Genomic DNA, 23,090 nt, shown 5'->3' on the forward strand with positions numbered 1-23,090 from the left:
CCCCGTGGTCACATGACCGCACTTCAGCTGCTCAGCATTTAGCCTGCATTCATGGCCACATGTAGTGTCCTGTAGTCACTTGACTATGTTTTATGATGGTTTAGCTGAAAGCTGGCTTTTTACTTCCCATTTTGGGTAAAATGGCAGCCATAATGAACCATTGGTTCCAAGGGTGGGCTGCTGAGGGTTCGCAGGGGGTCGGAAGAATGTCTAGCTAAGATTCTGTACAGTTCGGAGAACCCCCAAATCCCACTCCTGGCTGGTCCTGCCCACCACACCCCACCCCTCCCAGGAGTCCCCACGCGACCTGTTTTAGATGCAGGTAAGTGCAGGGCGCGCACGAAGACTTGGGGAGGATGAAAAATGGGCCTACCGGAAGTTCTGGAAGGCCGGAAACGGGCCCCTTTCTGGCCTCCAAAGGGCCTCCAGAACCTGGGGAGGCGATTTTCGCCTTCCTGGAGGCTCAAAGAAAGCCTCTGGAGCCCGGGGAGGACAAAAACGCACCCCCCCCCCGCTGTGGTGCAGGAGGCCGACTACGCCACACCCACCCAGCAATAGGGCAGAGAACCCCTTGCTAAAAATTTTGAAGCCCACCCCCAATTTGTTCACTTAATGGCCGCGACATTTGCTTTACGACAATCATGAGTTATGACCACAATGGACAGGCTACATTACAGGTGTAACTCAAGAACTACCTGCGCAACTTTGTGTGCCTTCAACCCATTGAATCTATCAAACGATCTGTTTGTCCGTCTGTCTGTATTAACACCTATTATCTAAAGCAGAATAATATATTATAAAATTTTCAGTTTCCGTCTTTCCATAATGAAGTCTGAAAACAGCTTTCCGTTCATCTCGCTCCCTTTTTGGCAACAATGAATCCTAGAGAGTTTTATCTCAAATTACAAAAAAAAAAAAAATATCAATTTTCATTATTCAGCAGCAGGAGATTTTTTTAAGGAGAACAGCACATTAGCGTGAGATTTGCATACGAGATTTTTCAGACGCTCATGAGTGTTGGCAGCCAACAGACTGGTAGGACTCCATGCCAGCTCTGCAGAATTTGTCACTTCCTACTTCTTCCCTCTTTAAAGCAAGCCCAACTCTCTGAAAGATGGAAGAAACGGGTGTAACAGAAACACAGGTATCCAAGTAACACTTTTGAGATTTTTTTCAGCATGAGAGCTTGGCCGTATAAAAGCAAAGAAATTAAAGGAAAACAGTGATTGCCGTTATTAAAAGGGGCTACAAAAGAATAGGAACGGAGATACACAACAGAGAAATGGATTTGCAGCTCTGAGAAAAATAGAATCTCGGGCTGGGATGGTGGTAGTAGAACAGTGATGGCTAACCTTTTTGCCATCGCGTGTCAAAAGCGGGGGTAGTGGGGGGGGATTGCACGTGCGCGTGCCCACACCGATAATTCAATGCGCCCCGTCCCCCGACGCATGCACACATGACCCCTCCCCCGCTCTCCCCCCGCTTTTGGCACGCGATGGCACGGTGGACCCGGTAGGCCCATTTTTTGCCCTCCTCAGGCTCCAGAGCCTTTCGTGGAGCCTGGGGAAGGCGAAAACAGCCTCCCCCCACCCCCCCGGAGGCCCTCTGGAGGCCCAGAAACAAGCTATTTCCTGACTTCCAGTAGGCCCGGAAGGCCCAAAAACCAGCTGGCCAGCGCGCACATGCGTGCTGGACTGAAGTAGGGCAACGCTCGCGTGTCCACAGATATGGCTCCGTATGCCACCTGTGGCACCCGTGCCATAGGTTCGCCATCACGGTAGTAGAAGCTTTGGATAATGTCAGAGGAAAGTGATTTAGAACAGATCAAGTTTTTTAACTAGCCAAGTACTGTCTACTCCTTATGGCATAATTCTTTTTTCAAAGAGAGGAAGACACTCTTGCTTCAGGAAAACTGGTGAGAAACTTAAAGAACAAAAGATGGTATATTGCTTAACCTAGCCCCCTCTACTTTGGGGCATAAACTGGTAGAATTTAGGATGGCTTGCAAAAACAGAATGATATGGAGAAGTGTTGTGTGTAAACTAAGCTTGAGTGTATACTAGATTCGGTATTCCCTTTTCTCTTACCATATATTTATTTGCATCCCACCTTTATAATTTTTATGAGTAACTCAAGGTGACAAAGATATCTGACACACCTTCCTCCTCCTATTTTCCCCACACCAACAACAACCCTGTGAGGTGAGTTGCAAAATTCTGCTCAGGATCAATTTATTTATTTATTTGTTTGTTTGTTTGTTTGTTTGTTTGTTTGTTCAACTTGTATGCCGCCTTTCTCCAAAGACTTAAGGCGGCTTACAATGCATTTAAAAACCATATATAAAAACATTAAAAATTAAAACATGAAAAACAATTAAAACCCATTCATACCATTCATGGCCGGATCTCGCCAGATCGCAAAGCGAGATCAACGGCCCCAGGCCTGCCGGAAAAGCCAGGTCTTCACCGCTTTTCGGAAGGCCAATAGGGTGGGGATGGTCCAGACCTCAGGAGGTAACTGGTTCCAGAGAGCCGGGGCAGCCACAGAGAAGGCCCTCCCCCGCGGGCCCACCAGCCGGCATTGTTTAGTTGACGGGACCCGGAGGAGACCAACTCTGTGGGATCTTACCGGTCGCTGGGAGCTATGCGGTAGAAGGTGGTCTCGAAGATAACCTGGCCCTGAGCCATGTAGGGCTTTAAAGGTAATAACCAACACCTTGAATTGTGACCGGAGACCAATAGGGAGCCAGTGCAGCTCGCAGAGAATTGGTGTAATGTGGATGTACCTAGGTGCACCCACGACAGCTCGCGCAGCTGCGTTCTGGACCAACTGTAGTCTCCGAACACTTTTCAAGGGTAGCCCCATGTAGAACGTGTTGCAATAATCTAACCGTGAGGTGACAAGGGCATAAGTGACTGTGAGGAGAGCTTACTATATTTTCCAAATTCTCTAAATTCTAATGTACTTTGTCTACAAAATTTATTCTTTTATTAACATTATTAAGGTTTATCACACAGTCAGCCAGTTGTTCGGACCAGATTTGGCATTTTTATCCACCTATCGAATCCTTCCCCAAGGACCATGTAGATAGTTTGTAGATGTTTCACGGAGTTAGAGGTATTGTCACAGGATATAAGCTGTTCCAAGTAACGCTGCCTTCTGCAATTGACTGATGGTGAATTTGTCAATACCGATGGTGTTCAAGTGATGCTCCAATTGTTTTGGGACTGAATACTATTATTAAAATTATTACATTACTATTATTAATCATATTTATTATTTTAAACTTCAGATCTCACAAATATAAATGGATGAAATGCTTGCTGTAATCATTGGACGTCCTCCCCAATCCCTTTGTAAAATATTATCACCTGAAAAATTCTGCAGACTGTCGAGCCGTGCATATGAAATAGCATTTTGGTTGGTCCTATACCCGTGATGGCGAACCTGTGGCACATGTGCCACAGGTGGCACGTGGAGACATATCTGTGGGCACGCGAGCGTTGCTCTAGCTAAGCTCCAGCGTGCATGCGCACACCGGCCAGCTGATTTTTGGGCCTTCTGGGCCCACCGGAAGTTGGGAAACAGGCTGTTCCCTGCCTCCGGAAGGCCTCTCAGGGGGTGGGGAAGGCTGTTTTTGCCCTCCCCAGACTCCTAGAAAGCCTCTGGAGTCTGGGGAGAGTGAAAAACAGGTCTACCGGGCCCACCATGCCATCACATGCAAAAAGCGGGGGGAGAGCGGGGGGGGGTCACATACACATGCAAGGGGGGCAAGGTGCATTGAATTATGGGTGTGGGCACATGCACGTGCACGACCCCCCGCACTCCCCCCGCTTTTGGCACGTGACAGCAAAAAGGTTAGCCATCACTGTCCTATACCAATATTGCCTTACAGTGGATTTTTTCCCCCAAAGGACCAGTGTAACTATCATTGTATTTCATTCTAAATAGCATAATATTTCTAATCAATTATGCATTTGTTTTATAGGCCAAAAACATTCATCAAAGGTTACAAGCCATGAGCCAGTCAGGTAGAGAGACCTGTAATTACAAGGAAATTGAAGACAAGAACATATTCTCAAGTTGACAACTGAAACATAATTCCAGGTGTGTGTGTGTGTGTGTGTGTGTGTGTGTGTGTGTGTGTGTGTGTATTAGAACGGGAGAGATAGAGCTTTTTATAATTTGATCGTCTGGAAAAATTAAAAGAAGAGGGATCCATTAGGGAGATGCAAAAGAAAGATAGTGACACTTGTGGGAAATCGGTGTAGTCAACGCTTTACAGGTAGTCCTTGACTTACACAGTTCAGACAATTTAGTGACTGTTCAAAGTTACAACGGCACTGAAAAAAGTGGCTTATGACCGTTTTTTCACACTTACGACCGCTGCAGCATCCCCATGGTCACGTGATCGAAATTTGGATGCTTGGCAACTGGTACATATTTATGATGGTTGTAGTCAGGGGTGGGTTCTACTTACCTTTACTACCGGTTTAATTGCAACCGCGCGCGCGCTTCTGCTCATGTGCAGATCACTTATGATGACATCTGGGTTAGTGGGCGGAGCCTCCCGCCAGTTTTACTACCGGTTCTTGCAAACCGGTCCGAACCGGGGGCATCTTAACACTGGTTGTAGTGTCCCGGGGTCATGTGAGCCCCTTTCACGACCTTCCGACAAGCAGAGAGGGAAGCCAGATTCACTTAACAACCATGTTGCTAACTTAACAACTGCAGCAATTCACTTAACAACGGTGGCACGAAAGTTTGTAAAATGGGGCAAAATCCATTTGACAAATACCGTGTACTGTAAATTGAGGATTAGCTGTGTTTCCCAGTCCAAATGAAGACTAGTAAGAACTTCAAGGAAATATATTTTATATATGTATTTCATTGCCTTCTAAGAAGCTCTAAGAACCCAGAGATACGGACAAAGCTGCTTTATATATATAGATATATACTTATCTTATACTTATATATACTTATATACTTATACTTATATACATTATATACATACATTTATATACATACATATATATACATTGTATGTATACCCGTAAAATTGGAGGTTTCTTGGCAACGTTTCGACGAAACAAATACTTACATATATATATATATATATATATATATATATATATATATATATATGCTTATATATATAGATAAAATGAGGAATGGAGTTGGACAAATGAGCTCAGTATTCTAAATTCCATTTTTCACAAGCACTAGAAGGAATTAGATTTGAATATGTTTCTCTCAATCAAACATAGCGGTGAATGCAGTTGGTTTTTCAAACTGTGTACTGTTTACAGGGGAAAAAAAATCCATATTTTAAACTCTACAATTCGGTTGCTTCTCTTCCTAAAATCTCAGATAAGTTTGTGATCTTTGCAAACTCCAGTCTGCTTTTGTCTTGCCTCTCAGTACATGTCAACACACTTTGACTTTGTCCCCTGATAATACAAAAGAACATTTTCTTTCCTTTTGCAGCCAAGCATTTATTCTTCTTTCGTTCTGACATTTCCATTGTTGAGACCGGGAAGAAAAGCCATCTTTCAAAAACAGACTTTTCTCCGTATGCAGACAGTCCTCGACTTCTCCTCAAAGAGACACGTGTTCTCAGCTCCCTTTCAGGACAGGTGGGCTTAGGGTGTCACTCAAACCTTTGTGATCTGAATCTTTGTGTAGTTTCGATAATTTTCTTGGCCTACACCAGGACCAGTCTTGCCTTCTTCCCTCAGGGGGATAAAGGGATTAAACATGAATGCAGGTGTGAGGTGGGAGTAGAGACGATAGCTGAAGCATAGAAGATGGAAGGATCATTCATCTGCTGATGTCTAACCGAGTAGAGACATCCACATCCTCTTGAAAAGGTTATACATGGAAAGTTGACTGGCAAAATTAAGGCTACAGATAGTCCTCAATTGACAACAGTTCATTTAGTGACTGTTCAAAGCTATAATGGCACTGAAAAAAGTGACTTAAGACCTTTGTAGCATCCCCATAATTACGTGATAATAGGACCCTGTCTTATATTTTTTGAACTCCGAAATAAGCGCTTGGCCTTATTTTCGGGGAGGCCTTATTATTTTGGGGTGCATGGAGCAAGACAGAGATCCTCTTGCCATCTTACCTTATTTCCAGCTCTGTCTCCCTAACCCTAACCAGAGGAAATGGGGGGGGGGCTGGTTGCGCATGCATTTAAATATTTTCGGGGAGGGCTTATTTTGGGGTGAGGGTTTATTTTTGGGGGAGGTCTTATTATCCGGGGAGGGCTTATTTTTGGGGAAACATGGTATGTTCAAATCTCAAGGAGAAGAAATGAGGTTGAGCTGAAGTAAGAAAAATGTGATTCTAGATTATTATTATTTTTGTTCACACGGATTTGATAGTCTCACTATCCAGGGCAATATTTTTCTGGAAAAAAATTGAATATTTTCATATTTCAGAACTACCCAAAACTTTACCCAGAGAGGGATATTCTGATAAATATTTTCCTCAAAACAGCCTGCTGTTTTGGCACAATCCTCAAGGTACCAATCTGGTTTCATATTGATCTTAAAAATTGCATTAAAATTAGGGGAATGAACTAGATATGGCCTATCTAGCTTTGAACGATCTAAGCTGGTACCAGCTCTCAAAATTGTCAGATTGTCTCCTTTTTATACAAGGGATTGAACTGGAGACTTTTTTTTCCCCATTCTTATTTTTTTAATTATATAAAATACAAAGAAGAAAAGAAAATAGGAAATGAAGGGAGGGAAAGGGAACAGGGGAAAGGGGATTAGAGAGATACAAGGGAGAAGAGAAAAAGAAAGAAAAGGGGGCATTGACTTCCAACTCTTCCTAGCACAGTACAAGATAAACACACTCCAACCTCAACTTTTTGCTTTTACACATTAATATATAACTAGCCATTTCTATAACACCAAATCTTTCTAATCAACAAAACCAACATCAAAATTTCATTTCTTTTTTCTTCACAAGTACAAATCCCAGAAGGGATATCCGAATAAGAACGTATTTTCCTCTTTAAAATAAAGTAATCAAGTTAAACCATTCCTTCTTTGTCTTCCTTGTTATGGAAATAATGTGCATTTCTATTTGCACCTAGTAATCTCTGTGAGCTGTCACCATTTTTACTTACAAAATGTATTGTATTCTTTCAAATCCTTTGGCCTTTTCTTTCTTTTTCACCCTCCTCTGTCCTTCAAAGTATTAACTGGAGACTTTTTTTTAAAGGTAGGGCATGAGCATCATCACAATTCTATTACCTTTTCCTTTAATTATTTTTTTTAAAAAAAATAACAATAATTTCCTAAAAAAGATATTTCCTTTTGTAATTATTTTCGTTCACCATTGATTTTTCAAACCAAGAGCTAAGCCCATTCAGGATTGCTAAAAGAAGAGGGTGGGTTTTTTGGGTTTTTTTTTTTTAAGGATTGGTGGCCAGGAAAAAGATCTGCTTATAGATTTAGCTGGCAAATGGCAGATAACGCCGGGAGGAGAGGAAGAAAGGCTGAAGCAACGAGAATAAATGAAGAAGTTGAAAGCGTTTGTTTCCACACAGATTCCATGTGCAACTTGGCATCGTCGCCATAAAGAAGAGTTTAATCAAAAGTCTCCAAGGAGCCATCACAAAAGAAACTCTTGTACTGCCAGCTTTGGTGTAGTGAAAGAAACACCTGCTACGCACAACAAAAAGAGAAGCAGACAATGGGTGTAGAAGAAAAATCTCCAACAAATAATGGAACTGGTTTGGTGGCTTTCTTCTCGTGTCTTTCCCCCACCACCATTCTCTAGGTGCAATCCCCATTCTCCTTACTCTGGAGTATTCTCACTGATTTCAAATAGAAGGGCTTAGTTAGGAAGGAACTGGTTTTTTTTTTTTAATTTTTGGAAATAAAGACCGAGGAAAATAGATGAATATTCATGGGGAAACCTTAGCAAATTGTGTAAAGGTTGAAAAATGAGTCCAGGCCCCATGAATGAGGTTCATGGTCAGAAAAAATTACTGCTTAGCCATTCTGAGGGTCCCAAGAAGTTGGTGAGGTCTGATGGCCTGCAAATGTTTGCCATAATTTCCTGTTCACCGCCCTGAGTCCTTCGGGAGTAGGGCGGTATACAAATTTAATAAAATGAAAAAAATGAAAAAAAAATAATAATTCTTGCAGTTAACTATGTGGGTTGGAGTTTTTTGGGGGAACTAAAAACTCAACAGGTATCATGCTGACAACCCTAACTCTAGTTTCTTCTCGCCTTTCATAATTGTATTTATTTGTTTTATAGCCTGCAGATATTTTTTTTACAAATAACTCAAGGTGGCAAACATATCCAACACACCTCCCTTCTCCTATTTTTCCCCCACGACAACAACTTGATCCCATCCTTTCGGTTTTAATTTGGAATTGGTTTTAACTGGGTTGTTTTAAATTGTGGGCCGAAATTATTTAATATCTTTTAAACTGTTTTTAAATTTTATATGCTATGTTTTATCTAGGCTGTTCACCGCCCTGAGTCCTGTTGGAGAAGGGCGGTATAAAAAAAAGAGCCTTGATAGTACAGTGGTCTAAGCACCCTGTTATTAACACAGCTGCCTGCAATTTACTGCTGGTTCAAATCTCTCCAAGGCTCAAGGTTGACTCAGCCTTCCATCCTTTCTAAGGCAGGTGAAATGAGGACCCAGTTTGTGGGGGTAATAAGCTGACTTTGTATAAATATACAAAAGTATGAAGGCTATTGCTTAACGCATTGTAAGCTGCCCTGAGTCTCCGGAGAAGGGCGGCATATAAATCAAATTAAAAAAAATAAAAAAATCAAATAAAAAATCAAATAAATAATAATAAAATAAATAACAACCCTGTGAGGCGAGTTAGGCTGAGAGAAAGTGACTCATACAAAGTCACCCAGCCGGCTCTGGGGTCTAAGGTGGGACTAGAACTCATTGTCTCCTGGTGATTGGGCCAAAGTCACCCAGCTGGCTTTCATGTCTAAGGCGGGACTAGAATTCACATTCTTCGGATTTAATAATACAGTCAGAGATATTGGAAAATCCAAGTTGCATCTGGGAATTAAATTGGATATCTCAAAGTACCAGAAATATAAACATCTGATAGGTTATATTGAAATCACCAATACTTTTGTAGGAAATATAACTATATGGACCTGGATTGTTTTATCAGGGATTGAAGAAATCAAAGAACAATTGCATTTGATAAACTGAAAAGTAGCTTGGGGGTGTATTTCAGAGTGGATGTAATCAGCAAAATCATGCCATCTATATATTCACTCAATGCAAAAACAAAAGTATGTCTAATTCTAAAAATTAGTATCTTTACGTGATATCAATTTTTTTTTTTTTTTTTGCTGGTATATCTGCTAAATGCCACAGGAATTTGCTTGGCAAATGTTGATCCTCTGTCTTAAAACTGAAGCATCTTGCGTACAGGAAGAATGAGACAGAAATGTAATTCCTAATAATAAAACCGTATTTCAAATTGCATTGTAACACTAAACCACTGTGATGGCTCATTAAAACTCATCCCTGCAAAATTTAATGGGTGCTAGAAACTCTAGCAAATGTACAATGCAACTAATCAGAAAAAGAAACCTTGTATAGATTCAGATTCTACTTGCTAAACGTCCTACAAATAAAAAAAACTCATCTTTAGGGAGATGATGTGTAAAAGGAAATCTATCATGATGCTTTCAATGGGGGTGGGGGAGAATGAATCATTTGCTGGGACACTTACATTTCTTGGGAGTCATTCTGGACAAGTGTCAGCAATTTGTTAGCCAAAAGGCTACAGGCAAATGTCAAAATTGCCCATACAGGATCAAAGTTAATACAATGTGGCCTTGTTTATTTTCGCTGATGGTCAACTTCTTCACTTTGGGAAGGCACTATTTTCCAGGCAATGCTCTATCAATCAGAATAATATTTTGTAACTCCATAGAAGTTCCAAACATAACAAAAAAACCAAACATCCAGAATTAAGAACTTTTCTTTTGACCATAAAAAAGATATGTGGGTCGTTCCCAACTCTAGGAGGCGATACTCATCTCTGTTTCAAAACCGAAGAAGCGCTGTCCAAAGACGTCTCCATGGTCATGTGGCCGGCATGACTAAATGCCAAAAGGCGCACGGAACGCTGTTACCTTCCCACCAAAGGTGGTCCCTATTTTTCTACTTGCATTTTTTACGTGCTTTCGAACTGTTAGGTTGGCAGAAGCTGGGACAAGTAATGGGAGCTCACCTCATTACGCGGCACTAGGGATTCGAACTGCTGAACTGCCGACCTTTCGATCGACAAGCTCAGCGACTTAGCCACTGAGCCACCACGTCCCTTTCCTTTTGCCCATAAGGGAGCATAAAAATAAACTATGCCTATTTTAAATATTACTAAGCATTAAGTAATATTAATAAGCATTTCCCTAATATAACTGTGGAATAAACTGGTTGGCCTTATCTTGGGTAAATTCTCTTATCCCATAGGTAAAATCACACTCAAACACAATTTTGACATTATATACAGCCTTTATCAAAGGAGGGCCGAAGTCCATTGCGTGCGTGCTTGTACGCATGTGCGTGGCTTAAAAAATGCAGCTAAATAGGACGGCATAGCGCCGGGGTGAGTGGGCAGGCCCACCCGCAAGTCACAACTACCAGTTTGCCCGAACTGGTATGGACCGGCTGAATCCCACCTCTGGTTGTAAATTGAGGACTTCCTGTACCAGAAATTCCACATAATCCAATGAACCTCATGGATATATAGGATAAGAAGTTGGTAGGGATGTGCTGTGCTTCGATCTGAGATTGAAAAGTTGCTGGGTAATGAGGATGGATAAGTTATCAGCAGAAATGTGTTCTTTCCCAGGACTGTGTGGCTATTGTGTGATCCCAGGAAAAGATGCAGCTGCTTTAAGAATAGGAATCGTAGGTGCAGTAGGCTGTACTGACACCTGCCCCCAAACACTTGTCATACCTCACTACCGCCTTATTGACTGAAATGTATAACTTCCCGGGATCACATGGCTACTATGAAAATCCAGAAAAAGATGCAGCTGCTTTAAAGAGCTGTTAGCAAGGGCATCATGCATACCAGGCCCTCTCCGAAATAAATATTTTAGTTTTGGATTTAAAGGGCAGCATCTCCCTAGAAGTTGCTTCCTACTATCTCTCTTGCTACTAAGTCAAAGCAAGTCTTCAGGTTCTGGAAAGCAGATCCTCTACTCGTCGCCTGCAATGTGATTTTTTTTTTTTAATAGACTGAACACACGACATGCAGTTTGCCAATCAGCAACTCCACCTACTCATGAGTTGGTGGAATGCGAGTTCAAAATAACCGATAAATGAGAATATTTGTAGCTCAGGGTTGAACTGAGGGGTTCTTGGTTGCAAACATTTCTTTCAGGGGTGGTATTCACTTACTTTCCCTACCGGTTCGCAAATATGAACGTGCGCACGTACACGCATGCACACGTCCTTCTGTGCATGCGCTTTGCTTGCTCGCATGCCTTCCGTGCATACGCCCGGCCTCAAAAACGTGCCTAAATAGGACGGCATAGAATCAGGGCAGGTGGGTGGGCCACCCGCGATTTCCACTACTGGTTCGGGCAAACTGGTCCGAATCAGCTGAATACCCCACCTTTGATTTCCTTGATGCTCTCTGAGCTTGGTTGCAGACGTTTCATTACCAAACTAGGTGACATAATCAGTGCTCTTCACTCAGTTCAAAATAAAATTCACAGGGAAGGAGGCCAGGCAAAGGTTCTCCTCCCCCTCTACAGATCAGCCTATGAATGATGGTCTCCTTTTCGGGAAACGGCAAGAAACTCTGTGATGCCGCCCTGTTACCCTGAATTTTTCCCTCCAGCCAGCAAGATGGAGGGGTACAAAAATTTATTTTGCAATGTCTCCCTGTGCTTCCCCGAGGCTGATGTGGGATGTGAGATGTGATTCTGAACATGCCAACGTATCTGAATGGCTCAAAGTCCTTTTCTTATTCGGCTGCGCATTCCTTGATAAGCTGCAAAGCTTCCCACTTATCAGTCACTCAAAGTGACTGCGGCTGTCACTTGTGTACAAAGCGCAATCAGTTTGGAAGCACCGACACCGGCATTTTTCTTCTCAGCTTGAAGCAAACACATTTTGACTGCTAGTCATTCAATTTTAAAGCATCGTCAATTAGGGGCGGACGGAGATATAAAGAAAACAACGTCCTAAACTCCCTTCACCAGCCAGCAGTAAAAAAATTTATTGTTATCTTGCTTGAATCATCTCTCTCTCTCTCTCTCTTTCTTTCCCTCACTCTTTTTTCACCTTCCCTCAGCAGAAACGGCCTTTTCTGGCTGCCAAGGAAAAGTGCTCATGACTCCATGTTCTCCACATGGTCGAGATGCGAATCATATGGCGTATTAATGCTCCCCATAGCAGGTCAGTTCAATGGACAAGAGTTTTCGTCTCCTCTCTCTGCCCCCTTGGCGTCCTGCTGGGCCATTCCATATGCACAGCATATGGCGGGAAATAAATAAATAAAATAAAAGCATTCTTAAAAATGCCCGCAGTGTAAGAGATGCCTGGGAGTTGGCCACGTTGCAAAAGAGTGGCGGGCAGGAGAAGTAAATATCGTTCTTCCCAAGAAACGACGGAGTCTGGAAACCAAAATGTTTGCTCCAAGGCAGCCTGAATCTTAGAATGAAGGGAAATTGCATTTGGTAGAAAGACCACCAAACCTCACTGGATACAAAATGAGGTGAGGGGCTCCTAGGATGGGGTTTGTAGCTAGATGGATGGAACTCATAGCAATGGGTGTCAGGCAGCGGTGGGATTAACACAGCTGCCTGCAATTTCTGCTGGTTCGAATCTCTCCAAGGCTCAAGGTTGACTCAGCCTTCCATCCTTTCTAAGGTAGGTGAAATGAGGACCCAGTTTGTGGGGGCAATAAGCTGACTTTGTATAAAATATACAAAAGAATGAAGGCTATTGCTTAACGCATTGTAAGCCGCCCTGAGTCTCTGGAGAAGGGCGGCATATAAATCAAATTAAAAAAATAAAAATAAATAAAATTAAATTAAAAAAATTAAAAAAAAGTAATTTAACAACCGGTTCTCTGCCCTAAGATTTCTTCCAACAACCAGTTTGCCAAACTGCTCAGAAAGTTAACAACCGGTTCTCCCGAAGTGGTGCGAACTGGCTGAATCCCACCAGTGGTGTCAGGTCCTGGGTTAGCTAGGAATTTTCTAGAAGGAAGGAAGGAAGGAAGGAAGGAAGGAAGGAAGGAAGGAAGGAAGGAAGGAAGGAAGGAAGGAAGGAGGGAGGGAAAGTCACAGCATGGCATGGCATGGCATAGCATTTGGGAGTTTGCCAAGCTGTAACTCCTCTCTAAGAGCAGGTGGCAGCTGTGGGTAAGAAGGCTTTTTGCACAACTTGAGATTGTACATTAGTGCCAGTGGTGGGTTTCAAAATTTTTTACTACTGGTTCTGTGGGTGTGGCTTGGTGGGCGTGGCATGGCAGGGGAAGGATACTGTCAAATCTCCATTCCCACCCCAATCCAGGGTAAGATTACTGCAAAATCCCCATTTTCTCCCGATCAGCTCGGGACTCGGAAGGCAGAGAATAGATGAGGGCAGGGCCAGCCAGAAGTGGTATTTACCGGTTTGCCAAACTACTCAAAATTTCCGCTACCGGTTCTCCAGAACTGGTCAGAACCTACTGAAACCCACCTCTGATTAGTGCCCATTCTGGGAAGCTCTGCTCCAGGTCGCTTGTGCCCTTGTGATGTCCAGACTGGATTAGTGCAATGTGGTTTATATGGGCTGTTCTTGAGCAACATTCAGAAGTTTCAAATAACACAGAATGTGATGATATAGATCAGGGCTGTCAAACTTGTGGCCCGTAGGCCGGATGCGTCACACACTGGCCATGCTAACACTCAGTCTAGCGAAGGGGGGGGAAGTCACGGTACGTCATGTGACACGGCCATGACGACGCGAGTTTGACTCCCCTGGTGTAGATAGTTACTGGCACTGATTACTTTGAAGTATGAGACACCATTGCTCTCCAAAGTGTTACTGACTGCTGGTGTGCAGTCAGTGTGTGTGCAATTCAAGGTGTTTGTTGCCACCTTTAAAGACCATCATGGCTTGGGGTCAGGTTATTTACAATACTGTCTTTTCCCAGATCTTGGTTCTACCTGATGAGGGACATGCTCTAGCTACTTTCGCTTTATGGGCTCCAAAAAGAGAGCCCCTTTTCTGTTATGGTGCCCACTTTTTGCAACATCTTTCTCTTAAGATTGTCCCTGTCCCTCAGGGCTTTCTACAAGGCCTTGAAATTTTGGCTTTATGCCTAAACCTGGAGTGGGGTAGAGACTGTCTCCTGGCTAAGAGATAATTGGTTGGATGACGGCTGGCTGCTACATGTTTTATTTTTATTTTTTTTATACAGTGTGGTTTATGAATGTTATTTATTGAACTGTAAGCCACATATGTCAGATGGACAGCTACATAAATCAAATCAAATCAGTCAGTCAATAAATCAATCCTCTGACAATACAACTCTCAAAAAATTAGGATAGTTTATGAAATATAAATTAAAATCAATGAACACTTCACACAGCATGCACAAGAATTACTGTGAAGTTAGTCAGCTTTAATAGAAAATTGGCTCTAGGAAGTAGGATTTTAAACAGAGGAGGAGGAGGAGGAGGAGGAGGAGGAGGAGGAGGAGGAGGAGGAGGAGGAGGAGGAGGAGGAGGAGGAGGAGGAGGAGGAGGAGGAGGAGAAAGACAATTGTCTGCATCTTAAATATTCAAACCATAATGTCTTAACATTGATCGCATCATTTTAGCGTCATTTTCTCATAATTTTATCAATTTTGTGAAATGAGCAGAATTTGGAAAAGCAGTTGGAAAAGACCTCCAACTAAGCCAAAATCTTCTCCTGCACTCAACGCGATGGACAAGTTACTACTTCCAGTAGTAAAAAAAAGTTTCCAGAAAATATCCTTTGTTGGACCTGTTTACAGCCATAATTTTCCCAATGTACAGAAACCTATTTTTTTCTCTCTTCCCTTTTATGTGAGAAATGCCAACCAATCAAGGAACGTAGTGAGAACATTTGCATAACCCTGTGCCTTAGAAGAATATGCAAGGAGATTTGTCTTCTAAACTTCATCCTACCTATCGTCATAGAACAGGATCTTGGATTTACAGCCACAACAGAAATAATTCCCCATCACCTGTATGGTTGGCTATGTGACAGATGGTACTGCCCACATGCTGTGATTTTTCCACACACACAAAAAAAAATGTTTCTGTGTGAATGGGCTTCCCATTGTGAGAAGGAACATGAACGACATGGTCCATTCCGTTTATGTACGGTACCAATGTGCCAGTTACCAAGCAAATGAATGGGGTTTCACGGCTGTGATAAATGTGTCTCCAAAAGCCCCTGCAGATGTTTTTCCAAGAAAAGCAGCTGTTCATTTAACACCACGCATCACAAGAAATCAATTGTGGTTACTGACATTGTGAAGATGCATTTAAATCAATTGGGCTTGAGATATGTCTCCCTCGACTCATGTGTCTCCTTAGGCCGCTTCCACCCAGCTTTCAATGGACCTCACTCTAGTGGTGGGATTCTACCGGTTCGGACCGGTTCGGGAGAACCGGTAGCTCTGATGATCAGCTGGGAGAAAACCGGTTCATTCTGACTATCAGATAGGCCCATCCGCCTGCCTGCGCTATTTTCCCACTTTATCTCCTTAGCTGATTCGCTCAGCAGAGCTGATTGCCGTGTGAATCAGTTGTGTTACTCCTCTGAATAAACTCAGAAGTGAAGATTTGTTCAAATTGCACATCCGTGCGAAGCGCGTGATCACCGAACCGGTTGTTAAGCTGGGAGGATCCCACCACTGCCTCACTCATATAGAATTCAACCAGTATGAACCGATATACCGTATTTTTCCATCTATAAGACACCCCCATGTTTCATGTAGAGTAAGTAAGTAAGCAGACTACAAGCCATCACTGTGCAGAAACCATCTTATTAGAGAGTGAGTAATACAACATCAGGAAATGCATCACAGGAACTATAGAGATGAAACCTAGAGTGGCAATGTGATACAGGAACAACAACTACAATAGAGAGGAATGATAGAGATGCATATAAGGTAGAGGCTCGTCCGGCATGTGCGGCAGAGCTGGAGGACGGGGATGGGCCACACCTTCTTCTCTCGGCCTCCTGTGTATAAGATGCCCCTCCATTTTCAAGTAAATATTTTAAAGAAAATGTAGCATCTTATACAAGGGTGAAACTCACTTACCGGTTTGCAAATGTGAGAGCGGTCACGCGAACCTCCTCCCACGCATGTGCAGAGGGTCAAAAACGGGACGTGATGACTTCCGGGCAGGTGGGCGGAGCCTCCCGCCACCGGCGCTACCAGTTCGCCTGAGCCGGATAGAACCGTCTGAATTTCACCACTGATCTTATACATAGAAAAATACGGTACACTCCGACCTCAAATCCCAAAACCTGAATTTAAACCCGACCTCCATCTACATATACGGAACCCTTCTGTTAATGACTGGCACTGCATCTCTGAATTGAAGACAGTGAAAAGGTATGGAAAATGGACTGGAATAATTGAAATAATGGACAGATTCATAATCTCTGACCTGGATCTGTTGCTGAAGCAGGTTGATTTTGTGTTGTTGTTGCAGAAGTTGCTGCTGCTGTCTTGCAATCTGTAGGGTCAACACACGTACATGTAATTTAATAGCCCATGTATGTATGTTTGCATCCGTGCGCGTGTCTGTCTCAAAAGACCAAATCGGCTTAGGTCTTTGCCCATAAACAGTCTTGTTCAAATTAAAACCATTGATACACCCATTCTATTACCCAATAAAGTGTTGATTATGTGTAGCAGTCATAGTTGAACACTTGTTCTTACACTGAAAAAAAAAAGTGATTTTGGATAGGAGTGGTTGGAAAATATTTTCTCATTCAATTCTAAGAATATTAGAAGGCTCTTGATGGGTGACACAATGGTAAATACCCATGAAAGCCGTAGCATTTTCTAACTTGTGTTCCTCGGCCACTGGAACAGTAACAGTAACAGAATTGGAAGGGGCCTTGGAGGTCATCTAGTCCAACCCCCTGCTCACGCAGGAGACCTGTAATAGGGATTCGAACTGCCGATCTGCCGACCTTTCTGATCGACAAGCTCACTGATAGCATAGGAGTTGACATTCACCATCATAATGATAAGTAGTCCCTGATCACTTCAACCCCCATAAATCTGTTTAATTCCTTTTAATTTTGTCCAAGTTGCAGATTATATCTCCATTTATTTTTGCCTTGCGTTGATCCTTTGATCCTAAAAAATTATCTTGATTTTGTTCAGGTTGGATGAAGAAGGCTTTTTTTTTTTTTAGTCTGTATGTAGTAAAAATTAATTTATTATTAAATTATTCAATTTAAAATGATTATTACATTTAATAATCATCAACATAATAATAAGAACCTTGGTGGCGCAGCGGCTAAAGTGCTGTTAAAGTGCTGCCAGCTGCCTGCAATTATTGCAAGTTCGAATCTCACCAGGCTCAAGGTTGACTCAGCCTTCCATCCTTTCGAGGTAGGTAAAATGAGGACCCGGATTGTGGTGGCAATAAGATGACTTTGTATAAAAAAAGAATACCGCTTGGGGGGGGGGGGGCGAAAGCCCTACTAAGCAGGTATATACAAAAGGATGAAGGCTATTGCTTAACGCATTGTAAGCCACCCTGAGTCTCCGGAGAAAGGCGGCATATAAATCAAACTAATAAATAAATAAATAAATAAATAAATAAATAAATAAATAAATAAATAAATAAATAAATAGCTTAAAATAAAATTATTAAAAATTATAAACTATTTTGCAAATGAGGTGGAGAAAATTTCAGATTTGGATTAAAGGAAGGGGGGAAAAAAATCCCTCTTGATCCATCCAAATGGAAGATCCTTCAGATATTTAGTTTCAGTTAGGAGTTCTCAACCTTGGCAGCTTGAAGATGGATGGACTTCAACTCCCAGAATTCCCCTGCCAGCTAGGGGGAACTCTATTTCCTACCCACCCCCCATCCACCCATCTTCAAGCTGCCAAGGTTGAGAAATAATGGTTTAAGCCAAGGGTAAATGTTACCAAATTCCAATTTCTCCCATTCCAGGTCAGGTTGTCCAATCTGGAAGGAGGCCCATTTTTTACTCCGCTATAAATGAATTCTAATCCTAGATTTGGGAAGATCCCAATTTTTCTGACGTGGAATTTGATGTTTGCCTCTTCTGATTGTCAGTTGTGAACTAGGCAATGAGGTTGGCTTAGTATGTTATGCAGATCCACATCCTTATTGCGTATGGCTGAGTGCGTACGGCAAACACAGAAAATTATGTTGAATAAACCATGGTTCAGTTAAACATGGGTAGGAATGTCTAGTGAATATACCAGAGGTGGGATTCACTTATCTTCTCTACCGGTTTGCAAATGTGAGCGCGCGCTCTGTGTATGCGCATGACCTTCCATGCATGCGCAGTGCTCACGCATTACATCCGGCCGGGTGGGCGAAGCCTCCCACAATCGCCACTACCAATTTGCCCGAACCGGACAGAACCGGCTGAATCCCACCGCTGGAATGTACCCAATGAATTTCAGAATGGAAGAAGGCTCGAGATTTTACTGCGCATATTACGACAGTACGAGAAAGTATCAGAAGCCAAACATCCATGTAAAAACACTTTATACATAGTCAAGTCAGTAATTCTAAAGTCCAGGTAGTCCTCGACTTATAGTCATTCACTTAATGGCCTTTTGAACTTACAACAGCATTGAGAAAAAAGTGATTTGTGACCATTTTTCACACTTATGACTGTTGCAGCATCTCCATGGCCACATGACCAAAATTGGGGCATGATTGGCATGAATTTTTGACAATTGCACTGTCCTGGGGTCGTATTTGTTGAAACAATCCTTTAAAATATTGGCAGGTAGTCCTCAACTTACAATGGTTCGTTTAGTGACCATTTGAAGTTACAACAGCACTGAAAAAAAAAGTGAGCTATGACCTATTTTCTCACTCACGGCCGCTGCAGCATCCCCGTGGTAACGTGATCAAAATTCAGATGCTTGACCATTGATTTGTATTTATGACCGTTGCAGTGTCCCGGGGTCATGCAATCCCTTTTTGCGACCTTCTGACTAGCAAAGTCAATGGGGAAGCCAGATTCACTCAACCATTGTGTTGCTAACTTAATATTTTATTTATTTATTTTATTTTTAATTTGATTTATATGCCGCCCTTCTCCGGAGACTCAGGGCGGCTTACAATGCGTTAAGCCTTCATACTTTTATATATTTATACAAAGTCAGCTTATTGCCCCCACAAACTGGGTCCTCATTTTACCTACCTTAGAAAGGATGGAAGGCTGAGTCAACCTTGAGCCTGGTGAGATTCGAACCTGCAGTAATTGCAGGCAGCTGTGTTAATAACAGGGTGCTTTAGACCACTGTACTACCAAGGCTCTAATAACTGCAGTTGTTAATTCTCTTAACAACTGTGGCAAGAAAGCCTCGCAAAATGAGGCATACAACTCATTTAACAAGTGCCTCACTTAGTAAAAGAAATGTTGGGCTCAATCGAGATCGTACGTCGAGGACTACCGGCATTATAAAATTTAATGGAGTCAGATTTAAATGGATTGAAACTGAAAGCGTGGGGAGGAAAGAACATTTAAGATGCGTTGCCCCTATTGTCATCTCTCAACCCTACTCTTTTGATAGGGCTACATGGGGCCGCCCCCTGATCTTTGGGGCAGGGAAGTAAGAGCAGGATTAGGGGGTGGGGTGGTTTTAAGTACCCCACTTCAAACACACTCTCCATAATTTGGACAATATCATTATGTCAAAAACTCTGGGATCTGCTCCTCTCTTCCACAGCATGCTGAAAATAACACCTCCTGTTGTATATTCCATTTAACTTTCTTTTTTTTCCCCCTTTTTTTAAATCTTCCCAGCCCTCTGGGAACAGTTCCGTGAATATTTCAGCCTCTCTTAGAAATAAAGACGCGTTAATAGAGTGCTAATCTCCTGCCTCCCCGATGCCAAAGCAGGACTAGATTAAAAGTCCCTTTTAATAACCGCTCACCTGTTCTTGCTGCTGCTTGGCCAGCTCCATTTGCTGGCGCTGCTTCTCAATTTGCGAGGCCGCCAATTTCTTCTGCTCGTCGTGAGCCGCCAGCAGCTGCTCCCGCAAACTGGTCAGCTGATTGATCATGCCCATAAGCTGCCTCTCTTTCTCCGCTAGGCTCTCTGGAGTCCCTGAGCATCATATGGTGACCAAAAAAAAAAAAAAAGAAAGAAAATAGGCAAAAGGAGAAAAGAGGAGAGGGAAGAGAATCAGAAATGAGATCTGGGTACGGTTCCAAGCCAACATGCCTTGTAAAGCAGAAAATGTCTTTTGCAGCTCACAACAGCACCATCAAATGATTTACTCCCCCCTCCTTTCTTTTTTTTTAAAAAAATTGTCCTACCTTTGCTGCCTATCCATAGATCAAGGTTTTACTTTTATTTTATTTATTTATTTTATTTCGTCAAGCATGTATTTTATGACAGATACAGGTGTAAACATAATTATAAATACATGAAAAGGATACGAATAAAAGGAAACATTAGGACAGGGACGGTAGGCACGCTGGTGCGCTTATGAACACCTAGGGGTGAAATCTACTTACCTTCCTTACCGGTTCAGAAGCGCATGCACCTCACATGTCAGGTGCATGTGTGCACCATCTGTGCATGCGCAAAAGGTAAAAAAAACATTACTTCCTGGTTAAAACCAGGAAGTAATGACACCCAGGCGGCGATCGCTACCGGATCGCCAAAGCACAGGGAAAAATCGCTCCCGGATCGGGCAGTCCGGTCTGATCCGGGAACATTTCACCCCTGTGCACGTCCCCTTACAGACCTCTTAGGAATGGGGTGAGGTCTACAGTAGACAGTCTAAGGTTAAAGTTTTGGGGATTTGGGGAAGAAATCACAGAGTCAGGTAGTGCATTCCAGGCGTTGACCGCTCTGTTGCTGAAGTTGTATTTTTTGCCGTCTAGTTTGCATCGGTTTACCATGAGTTTGTATCTATTGTGTGCTTTTGTATTGTTTTGGTTGAAGCTGAAGTAGGAGATGATTGTAGCAGATGATTTTATGTACTATGGTTAGGTCAGACCGAAGATAGAGAAGTTCTAAGTCAGTGATGGCTAACCTTTTTGCCGTCGCGTGCCAAAAGCGGGGGGAGGGTGGGGGGATCGTGTGCGTGCGTGCCCACACCCATAATTCAATGCCCACCCGTGCCCCACCCTCCTGCGCACGTGCACGTGCTCCTCCTGCGCTCCCCCCATTTTTGGCATGCGATGGCACAGTGGCCCCGTTTTTCACTCTCCCCAGGCTCCAGAGGCTTTCTAGGAGCCTGGGGAGGGCAAAAACAGCCTTCCTCAACACCCCCAGGAGGCCGGAAACAGCCCATTTTTCAACTTCCGGTGGGCCCGGAAGCCCCGAAAATCAGCTGGCTGGCAGGCACATGTGTGTTGGAGTTGAACTCCTGTGCCCTCAGATATGGCTCCGCGTGCCACCTGTGGCACCCGTGCCATAGGTTCGCCATCACAGTTCTAAGTTGTCTAAGCCCAACTTCTTGATCTATTAATACATGTATATAGTAATGAGTTTCCTGCAGGTTCCTCACTTTCCAGCCAAGGGCAGAACCTCAATGGGCTGTAGGTGCTAACTTTTATTTTCAGTTTGATAACTTTATTGTTGTTTAGCCAGTAGGCCATCTCAAAATACAGAACGTAAAGCACGGAAACTTTAGTAAAACCATATGCAAAAAATGGAATGGAAGAAACAGATGAAATAAAAAGAATGGAAATCAATAATTCTGTCACCCCGACAATTGATCTCAATCAGACCCACATCTGCAGATCTCAAGGGAACTATTTTGTTCAAATAAAGGGCTGTGTTATGTGTGGCTTTTGAATTCTGACCACACATGAAATACATTGTTTTAATATAAGGGTCCCAATAGGTCTAATTGTCTAATGTCATTGGATATGAAAGGAGCAGTAAATAAATTTAATGACAGATAGATAGATAGATAGATAGATAGATAGATAGATAGATAGATAGACGGACAGATAGATAGATAGATAGATGGATGGATGATAGGTAGATGATAGATAGATAGATAAATAGATAGATAGATAGATAGATAGATAGATAGATAGATAGGTAGGTAGGTAGGTAGGTAGGTAGATAGATAGATAGATAGATAGGTAGGTAGGTAGGTAGGTAGGTAGGTAGGTAGGTAGGTAGGTAGGTAGGTAGGTAGGTAGATAGATAGATAGATAGATAGATAGATAGATAGATAGATAGATAGATAGATAGATGGATGATAGGTAGATGATAGATAGATAGATGGTAAGTAGGTGGTAGGTAGGTAGATCTAAATAGATATGGGTGGATGGATGGACAGATAGATAATGTGCAGTCCAGTTGGTGCTAATTTGAGATTTCAAATCCGCTTGGCATAGATTGGGGATTGATCTGCCTTTCCAGTTATCTATGGATCTATGAATTGTCTTCCTTCCCATCTTTCTTTTTCTCTGAAATGGAATTCAGCAAGATACGGTTTGCTGCACATTCCTAACACCACAATGCCAAAGATTAAAAAAAGACTTGATTCTGACTGTCAAGTCTTTGCTCGAAAGTCTTCGGTGAACAATGCTTTTGAATTGCGGTGCTGGAGAAGACTCTTGAGAGTTCTTTGGACAGCAAGGAGATCCAATCAGTCGATCCTAAAGGAAATCAACCAGCTGTTCTTTGGAAGGGCGGATACTGAAGCTCAAATACTTTGGCCACCAAATGAGAAAAGAGGACTCCTTGGAAAAGGCCCTGATATTGGAAAACATGGAAGGCAGAAGGAGATGGGGATGACATGGTTACAGTGTCATCAGTACAATGAACATGAATTTTGGATAAACTCTATGTCCAAAGTTGCATTTTCAAGGTTAT

The 23,090-nt window shown here is 42.6% G+C and overlaps 1 protein-coding gene across 7 annotated transcripts in view; it reads right to left on the bottom strand.

The window, feature by feature from the left end:
• The window catches only part of SOX5 (SRY-box transcription factor 5), a 1,038,733-nt gene that overhangs the window by 267,959 nt on the left and 747,684 nt on the right, over positions 1-23,090 (bottom strand). For all 7 annotated transcript variants that reach the window (XM_087873007.1, XM_060688637.2, XM_087873006.1 and 4 more), the window contains 2 exons: positions 20,179-20,351; positions 16,678-16,746 (listed from right to left, as the gene is read on the bottom strand). In XM_087873007.1, the coding sequence (XP_087729133.1) occupies positions 16,678-16,746; positions 20,179-20,351 (242 nt within the window). The remainder of the gene's footprint in view (positions 1-16,677; positions 16,747-20,178; positions 20,352-23,090) is intronic.

The sequence above is a fragment of the Pantherophis guttatus genome, chromosome 7, assembly GCF_059756535.1.
Source record: "Pantherophis guttatus breed Tessera chromosome 7, ASM5975653v1, whole genome shotgun sequence".
NCBI lineage: Eukaryota > Metazoa > Chordata > Lepidosauria > Squamata > Colubridae > Pantherophis > Pantherophis guttatus.